This window comes from Coffea arabica, chromosome 8e (assembly GCF_036785885.1).
Source record: "Coffea arabica cultivar ET-39 chromosome 8e, Coffea Arabica ET-39 HiFi, whole genome shotgun sequence".
NCBI lineage: Eukaryota > Viridiplantae > Streptophyta > Magnoliopsida > Gentianales > Rubiaceae > Coffea > Coffea arabica.
The window spans coordinates 16,334,432-16,347,786 of record NC_092324.1 but is presented as its reverse complement, the minus strand read 5'-3'; the positions used below and the strand labels follow the sequence as shown (position 1 = coordinate 16,347,786).

The window sequence follows — 13,355 nt, the reverse complement described above, 5'->3', positions numbered from 1 at the left end:
TGTCAACACATGGTTTGAACAATCCACTTTTCGATTTTGTGAATCCCATCTTTCAATTAGAAGGTCATTTAAAAGTCCAATCTCATGTTGTCAATGTTAAGCTTTCAAGTAGTTGACATATAGAAGTAAAATGACCCAAATTAAGAGTTCATGTGCATAAAGCTAAAAATTAAGAAATGTCAGCTGCACAATAATACCAAATCCACGAAGCTTAATGATAATTTCAGGTGCCTTTGAGGCTTAAATAACTCATCTTCACCTAGTTTATTATTCTAAGCAACTGATAAAACTTTTAGAGACCAGTCGGTTCAACATTGCAAATTTAATATTGTCAATATCCAATAATTATGGTTGCAGAAAACCACGTATCTTCTGATATTGGGAGAAAACCTGAGTAACTAGTGCATCCTATACAAGTAAAATTCAGGAGCCAAATGAGGAATGCTCTTTGCGAGAAACAAAAGTTTGTGACACGCCACATTATATATACTGTTTACGACTCTTTGAATTATTGCAGCACCAAGCTTAATGAGTAGTTAAACGTGATTTCCTCCGGTGTATCAAAAAATTTGTCTAGATGAGTAGTTAAACAAGACATTTATACAATTAGTAGAAAAGCATAACTCGGATCCTTTTTGATAAAGACGCGAGTAAATAAAAATTGCATAATGTAGCACAATTCTAAATAAAAATTACAACAATTATACAATTACCAAAATATTGACAAAAATTGAAAAATAATGAAAACTGGTACGTGCCTTAAATTGCAAATAAAGTTGCAAATTGTTACCTCAACTGGTTGGAATGATGGAGGAAGATGATAAAAATGGAAAAATTGAAAAATCAGCGACCCAAATTAGTCCCCAAATTGAAGAAATGGATTTGGGCCCTAATTTTTCGTTGAAGATCAAAACACCACAAATTTCTGTTTTTGATTGTAGAAAACTCAGGGTTTAAGCGCAAAAGAGGTTGAGAGATGGTTTTATGATGAAAAAACAGATGATAATTGGTCGAAATGGAAGATTGGTGAGGGTGGGGAAGGGTTTCGTTAGGAGGAATGCGAGAAAACTGGAAAAAATGACGAACCGAGGCCGCGGGTGACTGTATAATGCTAAGGATCCGAGCTCGGATCTAACTGTGTTTGTTAGATCCGAGGGCGGATTCACAATTTTCAGTATCATGATTTCGAGGATCCGAGCACGGATCCGTGTTGATCATCCCTCGGATCCGAGATGTCTCGGATCACCGCTCCCGGTAGTTCAGACGAGCCCTCGTATCCATCATAGTTTTTTGGATCCGAGGGCGGATTCACAATTTTTGGATTTTGAGTTCGAAGATCCGAGGTCGGATGTGTTTTATCACCCCGCGGATCCGAAAGGGCTCGGATCATCGCTCACGGTAGTTCAGACGAGCCCTCGGATCTATCATAGTTTTTTAGATCCGAGGTCGGATTCACAATGCAAGGGTTTTTTGTTCGACGATCCGAGGTCGGATGTGTTTTATCACCCGTCGGATCCTAAAGGGCTCGGATCATCGCTCACGGTAGTTCAGACGAGCCCTCGGATCTATCTGAGTTTTGTTGGATCCGAGGTCGGATTTGTAAAGTGAAAGCCATGGGTTCGAATGATCCGAGCGCGGATCCTTTCTGGGTTTTTTGGATCCGAGCTCGGATCGTTTCGACCCTGCATCATTTACAGAAACTGCAATTTCCACCAAACTTTTTCTCCAATTTTCACCAAATTCGGAAATACACATTTGACAACCTGTTCATCAAATCTAACCCCCCACGCAAGTGTAATATACCAAAAACACAATATCCAACCAATCAAAACACATCAAACATGTCCACATTTCAAATCAAGGCGTGAGGTTCTTTGATCTTTTTTACCCATTTACACCAAAATGACACCTTTAGGTCTCGTATGCACATTGAATGAGTCCATGTGCAATTATAAACATGTTTTCACCGAAACTCACTGGAACATTCATGTGGTGGCCATTTTATATGCTCCATGAATATATATATATTCATATATATATATATATATATATATGTATATATATGTTTATATATATACATCTACTATCTTTTGAAAAAAATTGGACAGAATCTCCCCTTAAAAGTGGACTAAACTCCCTGCCAGCAAATCCAAAGTCATGAACATTTAATCTAAGCAATATTTCCGACAACTTGTCCAAATACAAAACATAAAACTACTCCAAGTCCCACACATTTTTCTCCCCTACACTTAGAATAATATTCATAACAGGAGCAACCAATTACAGTTTTGAACATCAATGATGTCCAAGTTTTCCATGCGTGCCACATCCTCTGGGTTTGTGTGCTCTTTGTGTGCGACGTGGCTGGGCTGGCATCACTATATCGACTTGCGTAATTTGTGACTCAAGTCTTTGATCAAGTGCTTGGGTACTTTGGCCTGCATCTGTACCTCCCACATGTTGTTCACCACTGCCATGGAGCTCGTCTGTATTGGGCGTAAACGCCTCCATAAGTACTGGGGACCTAGAATGACCAAAAGGTCCGGTAGAGGTGCCCTGTGGGTTCCCGCTTTCAGGTCCGAATTCTTAAACCGCCGCCATATCTTTGGAGGAAATGGATAACGGCAATGTCTAGCATCCTCTCTTCTTGTTTTAAACAACTCAACAGTCCGATGAAATGTCATATCAATACAAGCCCGGATAGGCAAATGACGAGCTCCTCTAAGTACATTATTATAACTTTCGGAAATGTTGGTTGTAAGAATACCCCAACGGTTCTCACCGTCATGTGTTAGACACCACTTCTCAGCTCCAATGTTAGACAGATAACTCCATGCATCTGGAAACATGTTCCTCAATTCTCGTTTGAATGCCCGCCACTTGCGCAATTGTCTGGATTTTCCCATTGCCCAACATAACCTTCTAAGGTGCAAGCCTTTGAAGTGACTCATTAGGTTACTCCTAACGTGTCGTAGACAAAATCTATGAAAGGCCAAAGGTTCTTGCCAATAGTCATAATGTGTCATGGCATGGATGATACCATTATGCCGATCCGAAATGACACAAATAGGATACCGATCACGGGCCACATTGTATCTTAGTTGTTCCATGAACCAAGACCAACTACAAATAGTTTCTTCGTCGACAATGGCATAGGCTAGCGGAATAATGTGGTTGTTGGCATCTTGCGTAACTGCAACAAGTAGTTTGCCTTTATATTCGCCCCGCAGATGAGTGCCATCAACACATATAACCGGTCGACACGTGTGAAATGCATCAATAGCCGGTCCAAAAGCCCAGAAGACATACTTAAATGTCTTCAGACGATCCGTACTATCAGAATGGTGCAACCACCTAATCACAGATCCCTGATTTGACTGCATAAGTGCATCAACATATTTCGGCAGTTCAGCAAAATTGGCATCCCAAGAACCAAATATAAGTTCAATAGCTTTGCGTCTGCCGTACCAAGCCTTTTTATAGGACACATCCACCTTCAAAACTTTCTTGACATGGCTTACTATATTCTTTACTTTAAACCCAGGATCATCTTCAATGCTACGAACTATGTGTCTAGCAATAACCGAAGATGTAAGACTAGCATTGCTATTACTCATCAAATCACCAACACAATTATGGTCGTTGACCCATTTGGTTATTTGCCACAGTCCATGAGTCTTTTTTTTCACTGCTCGGACACACCAGTCGCATGGAGGATACGATACGTTGGCCACAGTGGTGGTGCTCCTTTCAAATGCAGATTTACATTTGGCAACCCAAGTATTACTCTTGCTCTCAACAACCCTAAACTCCCTATTATGATTGATAGACCACATTCTAATAGCCCTGCTCAGCTGTTGTTTGCTCTCAAATCTCATATGTAGACATATGTGATTATTATCCTCACTAAATGTCACAATACGTTCCAACCCACTTTCATCAGTGAATTGGTCGTCATCATTTATATTTCCAAGGTTAGAGAAGAATTCGAATCCTCGTGGAACATACGAAAGGTTGGCAAATGCAGCAAAGGGCTGTTGGTTCCCAAGATCCTGGTGGACTACACGTCTTTCATTTTCGCCATCTGAGTCACTGTCTGACACATCTACCGACTCAGATTCTTCCACATCTTCTACATCATTTTCCAAATCATCATCTATCAATGTGTTACAATGACTTGGACCAGTAGTCGAATCGAAGCCATAAGAAGGCACATGATTCGGCGATACGTGGTCTCTAAAACTTTGAATCGAGTCAAGGCCTTCAACATATTCAACATCCGTCCTTAAGCCTGACGTGAACCGTGGCTCTACCACGTCCCTAACACAATCCCCATGTGGTCGTTGTGATACCGATGCTGTCTCTGGTACCACTGTACTAGAGTAGGATCGATACCTAGTTGGATCCATGCATGCATGGACAAGCGACATCATCGGCCCAATATTGGTAGTTGGTGGAATGAATGTGCTACTGACGAGAGGATTTTGGACTATTTCCTCCTTCTCGATATAAAGTTCAGCGATGTATGGGACAAGTTCGTTCCAGACATCATACATTATCTCCAGAGTTTCATCATCCACCACTGGAGAGACATTATAAGAAGTACGGCCACAAGGTTGGCGGAGAAATAAATTCAACTTGAACAGCCCCCTATCGACCCCCATGTATTCATAAATTCTATCCACCAGCTCATCATATCCAATTCTATGCCGTAATGAGAATGTACGGTTGGAAGTACGAGGCAAATAACAAATTGACCCATCTTCATAGTGTATTTTACCTCCCCAATAAAGAGATACTCGCAGAGGTCTTTCTATAGACATATCAAAGAAAACAATCCCTATGTTGGAAAAAATAAATTATAATTAGTAGTACAAAACTATGTAAAGTGTATTAATGTAGAAGGTCACCAATTTTTGTAAAGTTTATTAATCTAGTAATTCAATCATTTAAGTACCTATAAACTAATTAAGAATTCGTAGTTACTCAACTACTTATAATAAAAGCAACATATTATATACCACATAAGAAAGAAAGGTTAACAATTATTATTTGTAGTGAAATACAAAATAAGAATGAACAACAATAGTAGTTTATTTTTTTTTCCTATTGATACTACTAATAATTGATTAATCAATTTCTCTATTTTGTTATTATATATTTGAAAAGTTAAATTTCTTAAATGACATTGAATTCAACATTTGGGAAAAAATCTTTTACTCACATACATTTTTTTGTATAAAATAAAGCAATACGAAATTAAGAAATAAACAAATTTTGACTAATCTAGTCTACTTATTTAAACAATTGTTTAAAGAAAAAAAGGAAGAATTTAAAAAGAAAATTAACAAATATGATACATTAAAAGGGGTATATTTTTCCAAACATATCATTCAAGAGGGCAAAATGCCTATTATTATAGTTTAGGGGATAAATTGTAACTGGGTAAATAGTTTATAGGGATTTTTTGCATTTAACCCTTTATCAAACGAAAAAATTGTAATTTATTATTCCTAATAGATATATATATTTTGAAAAAATTACTTTTTATTATATATATTTTGCAATATATATATATTACACATTGTCATTACTTTTTTTAAAACAAAAATTTGATAGAATCTCCCCTTAAAAGTCTAATTACTTTATTTAATGCTCACAAGAGCTTAGCGAAGGCTTTTATTGTGAAAAATTGGAAGTTTTATGGATGAAATGGAAAATTAAGGTTTCGGTGAGAAGGGGGAAGAGTAAATCTGGAAACGGAAGAACCGAGCCCTCGGTTTCAGACATATTGCCAAAGGATCCGAGCACGGATCGGTTCTTGAAGCCCTCGGATCCCACAAGCCTCGGATCCGTCTCACCAGGAACACAGACGATCCCTCGGATCCGGCCGGGTTTACTTGGATCCGAGCTCGTATCTTATGGATCCGGGGTCGGATTTGTCTGGATTGACTTCGATCCGACCTCGGATCTTACTTCCTCTGCACTAACTGCAGAAAGTGCCATTTGCCAAACTTTTTCTCCCTTTTCCAAACTAATTGTCAGACTAACCATGGCAAGCTAATGCGACTCAAACCGAAAGAACAACAACGATTCATAAATTGCCAAAACATAACAGCCAGCTCAATTCAGCAAAACAAAAATCATGTTGTAACAACAAACAAACTGACAAACAAAAAAAAGAGATAAATTCATACCTCTTATGGCAAATTGGGAGGGAGGGGGGAGATGCACGGATTCCAGACAGCTTGGCAGGAATGGGACAGGTTGGTTTCAGCGGTTTTTTGAATTGGGTTTCAGACTGAGCTTTGTTGCCTTTTTTCTTTGTTGGTTTTTTTCTTTTCCGCAGAACAATAATGCGAGGTACATGACCTCGCATTTCTGAAATGCGAGGTACATACAACTCGCATTTGTGAAATGCGAGGTCATGTACCTCGCATTTCTGAAATGCGAGGTTACCTATTTTTTTTTTATTTTTTTTTTACTTTCGCTGTTACAAAATTTAAGGACAGTTCGCATTTATCAAATGCGAGCTCAAGGAGCTCGCATTTGATAAATGCGAACACCCCAAAAACAGAAACCAGTACACAAAATACCCCCTTTGTAGAATTTTTTTAAAAATCATAATGATTTTAGAAATTTCTCGAAGGAATGTTAGCTGCAGAAACAAATTTCCTTCGTGGGTTTGCATGGTTTGCATGCAACTCAACTTTCAGAAATTGCACTTTGACCCCTTGGTTTCCAACTAATGCCGCTATGACCCAACCAATTGAATAATTTCCTCAATTTGGTCCTTGGCAGTTTTAATTCTACAACTTCATTGCTTGTTTGTTTCAATTAATTACTATGCTTTGTTTCAATTGCACTTAAGTCATGACTTTAGGGGCTTTATGACCAAGTGAGCTTGTGTTTGCCTATTTTCTTTAATTTTCCCAAATAAATTGGTACCTTGACCATTTCTTTTATTTTGGAGGATAAATAAGTAATTTCATTTCGCTAGGGCCCCAATTCAAGGGAGGTACACCCTAATCCCTTATTTCTTACTCTATTTGACCCTACATGCCCTATGTGACTTTACGTGTTTAATTGCATGCCCCTTGGATGTTTATTTATTTCATTTATTTATTTATTTGCTTTATTGGCCTTAGCTTTGTAAATCTATCATTTGAAAGGCACTTGAATGCCGAATTTGTAATAGTTAGGTATTTATTTTAATTATTTATTTATTTCCCCTTTTCTTTAGATTGTAGTAGGCATCCCCCTTTGTAATAGATAGGGCTTATGTGCTATGTGCTTATGTGTGCCTATGTGTTTATCGCTTTCCTAGGCTCTTGCATTTAGTCGAGCATGCTAAGTGTTATGTGCTACGTGAAACTAGGTGCTTTGCATGTCTACTTGCTTTAAAATTATATCTGATTATGTGAATGAATGCACGTTACTGTGGCTAGTCCAACGCTAGCCATGGTCTCTCCCTCAAGCCCTCACAAGTCCAATGCTTGTGAGAGAGCGTAGATATGGGCTAGTCCAACGCTAGACCCTTAGGAGCCCTTTACGCGTTAGATCATGATTGCATGATAAAATCACTTCATCTCATGCATTTTTTCTTAGTTTTTTCTAGCATTTGGCATGATCCTCCAATCCTTTCCCCTTCATTTTAGGTTTTTGCATCCTCATGCTAGTTATAGGGTACATTTGCTTGAGAGTCCCCTTTCGATAAGGGAAACGAGCGAGTGTGGCTACAAAATAGCCTTAGCACGCCAGTTCTTCCTTCTAATCAAAGGGAAAATTAAAGTCGTGAAATTAAGAGTCATTCCCGTACCCGACTTGATGCATTCCTTTAGGTTCATGCACTCTCATTCTTATCATATCACTTCCTCACTCTTTTATCCTCATTTTCTCACAACTTATATTTTTCTCACTCCACATGCCACGTTCACACACTTCTCTTCTTTCCCTATCACTTATTTATTTTCTACCACACAAATTGCACCCAATTGCACTTACGTGTATTTACTACTATTATACCATATTTTCATCCATTTGCACACAAACACCTTTATTTTCCCAATTTGCACACATGCACTTGTCTTACATTCGCACACATGCACGTTTTCTTACATTTTCACACTTGCACTCATATTTGAGTCTTCATTTGCATCATTCGCGACCTCTATGAGGACTTTCCTTATTGGCCATCACAATTCATGTGATTGGGAACAAAAAGCCTCATAAGAGACATTTTAGATTTAGGATTGCATTTTTTTCATATCCATTAGTCATATCCAACATGCAACACATACTTTGGGTAGAAAAATTGGGAAAAGAAGGGCTAAGTCACGCAACTAGCTTTGGCTAGGGTAAGGGAGTGCCTTAGGCTTTGCCTTTGCCTTCTCCCTTATCAAACGTGACCCCCGATCCCTTTCTTTGGTTACGTAGACCTAAAAGTTCTTTAAAAAGGGTTTGTTTACTTTTTCTTTCCAAAAAATCACTTTTTGGGTGACTTGGTACACCCTAACTCTATACCAAGTGGCGACTCCATTTTCCATTCAAAAACCCTTTTTGAACTTTGTTTGGCCAAACCGTCGCATTTCACAATCCCACGGCCTTTTATTTTCATTTTCACACACGTTTACATACATATCCCACACACTACTTTCACACACTCAAAAAGTGGGGCGCGACACTAACAACACAGCCACTCTCACTAATGAAGTATTGAGAGTCCTTTCCTACTATGCGCCGAATGGAAGAGTCAACTTCAATAGTTAGAGTTTCATTATCCTCTCTTTTGTGGGCCAATGTAATGTTTCTAGTACGACCCCTTCTTTTGGCAATGGCACAGCTATGGTTAAACAAAATTCAAGACTAAATTAGCTATAATAGTTGAAACAAAATAAAAGAACTAGAAATGTAAGTGCAGAAGTTGGTACCACTATTATCATTTTGACCATCATGAGATCGCGCAGTCTCATTTGCATCATATGCAAATGATTCAGGAGTGTGAGGCTGCCCATTGTTTGAACTAGTACTAACATTTTGTGGTGAAAATGCTGGCGTCACAAAGGTAGCAGTGCCATTTGAGCTAGTACTTGCAGATGGACCTTGTTGCTGATTTGAAGGTGGTGATGGTTGCTTTTGCTGTGCTTGTCTTCTAAGTGTTTGGGCTCTTGTTCCGGGTCCAGCCATCTGAAAGCAACAACTAACCAATCATTAAAAAAAAACATTCAATGTAGTCTAAATATATCCTTTTTATGTATTTTAATAGGCAAAAGATAAATCAAACAAGATGGCAAAAGCAATGCAACTAAAGTAGAAGTTGTACTTAGGATACCAACAACCATTAGATTCATATTGAATCGATGTCATCTAATATGAATCAGTGTCACTGTCACTAACAATATCCTCATCTTCTTCATTATCGCAACTGTTGGGGTCCCCAATGTCACTGTCATCAATAAAGTCTTTATCAGCTTGTTGATTTCCTTTCTTTGATTGGTCACCATGAATAACGGATGAAGGCACGTACTTTAATAGATTGCCATCTTCTCTTGAAATTGGTGGGGGGTTATCGAGATCTATTATAATATTGAATTTCCCCCCTTGTGCTTCCTCTTGATGTATCTCCTCAACTACTGCCTCTTTGTCCACATGTTCAGGAACATCATAACAGTTTCTTGGACCGAACCTCTCAACTACATACAGTTTCTACCTAATTTCATGTTCTCAATATAAAATACTTGTTCCATATGTTGAGAAAGGACATAAGGTTGGTCTTCATACCATCTTCTTGATGAATTCACACTTGTGATACCCCAATCCTTGTCTATTTGCATGCCGGAACTATCATCTAGTTTCCACCAGTCACACTTAAATAGGACAACATTTTTCTTTCCAAACCAGAACCTCACTTCAATAATTTCTTTTAGGACACCATAAAAATCAATGATATTATTACCATGCTCGCCTTTCACTACGATACCACTATTTTGTGTTTTTTCTCTCTCTTTCACGATCTTCAGTGTGAATTCTATACCCATTAGCCATGCAACCTGTATACATACAAATTCTATTGTCTAAACCTAAGGCCAATGAGCGAAATTCATCATTCCAGGGTTGGGAACCATATAACACCTGTTCAGAGATTGAGAAAAGTTAACATGATATATTATTTAAACTATAGCCATAAGAAGTCCAAACAACTAATAAGTTAATTAGACCCTGCACGTTCTTTGAACCATGTAGCAAACTCCTTATCATGCCGTTGAATAACATTTTCAATGCATTCAGCTTCCAACAAGGTTTTATGCTCACTAGCAAAAAAAATATGTTAGCATAATTTTACAGGTGAGTCATAGTCATAAAATATAATCTAAGTTTAAGTGATATAGGCAACCCTAGGGGAAGACCCTCCTAGAACCTCCCAACCTTGTAATTATCAGAGTTGGATCTTTTCTCCCAACAGAAATTGAACTCGATTGTTCTCATGAACTCAAGACCTCTGACACACAAAGGTAATCAGCAACCTTAAGCAAATAAGGATGGATGAAGCGACACCACGATTAGGGAACAAGCTAATCGATAAAGTCTGATTTGAATCCTAAGCCATGAACTCAAGAATTCAAGAGTAAGTTCGATTAAGAACTTGAAGGAAAATTCCTCACGATTTCTGGTTGTAATAATCTGTCTTTTACTCTTACAAGAGGTGCCTTTTTATAGGCTAAAATTAGGGCAAAATCCGGCCCACATAAACCTGGAAGAGATTCGGTCCGCATAAAAGAGCTTAAAGAGCTAGCTCTTTAAGGCTTTCCGATAAGGCCCGATAAGTAATAAAATACTCAACACCTAACAACTACTAAACGGGACAGTCTTAAAACAACTACCAACTAAGCTAACAAGTATGAGATCACTCCTTTACTTCAAACGTACAAGTGAACAAAGTAACTTCATGGTCCATCAAATCTTCAAACTTAGCTTGTTCCTTACTTGTATGGTGAATGATCAAGGCTCGTAAAGCTTCCTTCACCCTCTTGGATCTTGATCTTGTCATTGGACCGCCAATGTGGACCAAAGGATCCTTGACCCAAGGTTGAAGTTAATTATTGCACACCCGTATCCTCATCATTCCCTCTTTCCTCGAAAAGATTCGTCCTCGAATCTTCAAAGTCTCCTCTTGAAAGTGAGTTGTCCACAAATCGATGCTGCGCTTAAAGGACAGCAATGTTGGAAGTAGACGAATGACTACAAGCCATGTTGCATGTCGTTTGGTCAGCTTCGGGAAGCTCTCAAACAAGAACATGCGCCAAGGTAGGAAATAACTTGTGTAAGGCATGTGAAAATCCCAAGTGGCAATGAAAAACTCTCTAATTAGTCTTTGGTCATAGATCTTCACATTGACACCTTGATTGTGCAAAGGTGTAAAATCCAGCACTAGTTGACATTGATTTGAATCATCTTGCATGGATAAATTGTGAGCATGTTGTTGCATGGATGAAGCACTAAACAACTCGTGGAGGACGGCTTTGGGATATTGCGTGACACGCAATTTCTCTTCTTCCAACATATAAGGTAGCAAACAATTGAATTCCACTTCATGAGGGTTACTCGAACTAGCACAAGTTGAAGTTGACAAATTGAGCACTTGGCCACCAGCTTTTAGTTGTGTGACTAAGCATGAAAGATCACCACCTTTAGTTGGAATAAGCACGAAATCAGGTTGTAAGTCTTTAATCAAAACTGAAAAATTTTGGACAGCTTTACAACCTACAAAAACAAAATAACCTTCAACTTGAAACAAATTAGAAATTGGGTAAAGAAGTAATGGTACATCATCAACTAAATGGTAAGAAGGTATAGAACAAGTTTTAAATGTGAATACTCCCTTTGCCACTTCATTATTCCTTCCACCAATTGATTCAACTTGAGAAGGCATTGCTAGCCTTTTACACTTTTCTTCAAAATCTAGATAAGAAATACAAGTGTTAGGATGGAGATTATACTCAAAAGAAGGTAAGGATGATGAATGACCCATAGGTAGCAAATGAGAGTCAAATTTCGGAATTCTCCCTTCATGGTGGATTTGACGTGATTCCCCTTTGGTATGGACAGATTTGAATTGAAATTGTTCCATGAGATGATTCCAGATAGATTCAATTCCTAAAAGACAAACTCCATGGAAACTAGTGAATTGTACAAGTGACTTTGGAATGGAGCATGACATGACTAACTTCACTTGACTTTGCTTAATCTGCACAAATGAAGAAACACTAAATAAAGCAAAGGTAAGTTCGTTAGAAAAACAATAAGCCCTCACATTTTTGCTCAAAATCGTCTCACTTTCTCTCTTTTCTTCCTTTTTACCACTCATCTCATCAGATTTTTCCATCTCTTTATCTAGTTTAACGCCCTCGATTGTTTTCTCATCATCAACCTCCTCAACAAATGGTTCAATAGGATGAGATACTCCTTTGTTGGGAATAGGGTCAGCTATCTCCTTCTTAGAAAACTCACTTTGATAGCATCCATTTGACTCCATTTGTTTTTGGTGTAGAAGACGTTGATATGTCTCCCAAAATGACTCCGCATGAGGTGGTTCAACTCTAAGTTTAGTCTTAGAAAATGCTGAATGAACCTTCTTATCACCTCTTGCATAAACCGGCTTTAAAGAGGTAGATTGCATGGAACCCCTCCTCTTGAGAGATTCGTTCTCTCGTTGGAGCCGATTGTACAAGTCCGCAGTATAATGGGAGGGTACAAATCGTTTCCTCATCACTTGCTTCATTTCAGTCCAAGTGTCAATTGGTTGTTCCCTATTTCTCCTCCTTGTGGCACATACTTGCCCCCACCAACTGATATAGACAACCCTAGGGGAAGACCCTCCTAGAACCTCCCAACCTTGTAATTATCAGAGTTGGATCTTTTCTCCCAACAGAAATTGAACTCGATTGTTCTCATGAACTCAAGACCTCTGACACATAAAGGTAATCAGCAACCTTAAGCAAATAAGGATGGATGAAGCGACACCACGATTAGGGAACAAGCTAATCGATAAAGTCTGATTTGAATCCTAAGCCATGAACTCAAGAATTCAAGAGTAAGTTCGATTAAGAACTTGAAGGAAAATTCCTCACGATTTCTGGTTGTAATAATCTGTCTTTTACTCTTACAAGAGGTGCCTTTTTATAGGCTAAAATTAGGGCAAAATCCGGCCCACATAAACCTGGAAGAGATTCGGTCCGCATAAAAGAGCTTAAAGAGCTAGCTCTTTAAGGCTTTCCGATAAGGCCCGATAAGTAATAAAATACTCAACACCTAACAACTACTAAACGGGACAGTCTTAAAACAACTACCAACTAAGC

The 13,355-nt window shown here is 38.5% G+C and overlaps 1 protein-coding gene across 1 annotated transcript; it reads right to left on the bottom strand.

Annotated features, from left to right (window-relative positions):
• Positions 1–2,378: 2,378 nt before the first annotated feature.
• Positions 2,379–3,878, bottom strand: LOC140012674 (uncharacterized). Its single transcript, XM_072060955.1, has one exon. The coding sequence runs from the start codon at positions 3,876–3,878 to the stop codon at positions 2,379–2,381; it is 1,500 nt and encodes a 499-aa protein (XP_071917056.1).
• Between the last annotated feature and the right edge of the window lie 9,477 nt (positions 3,879–13,355).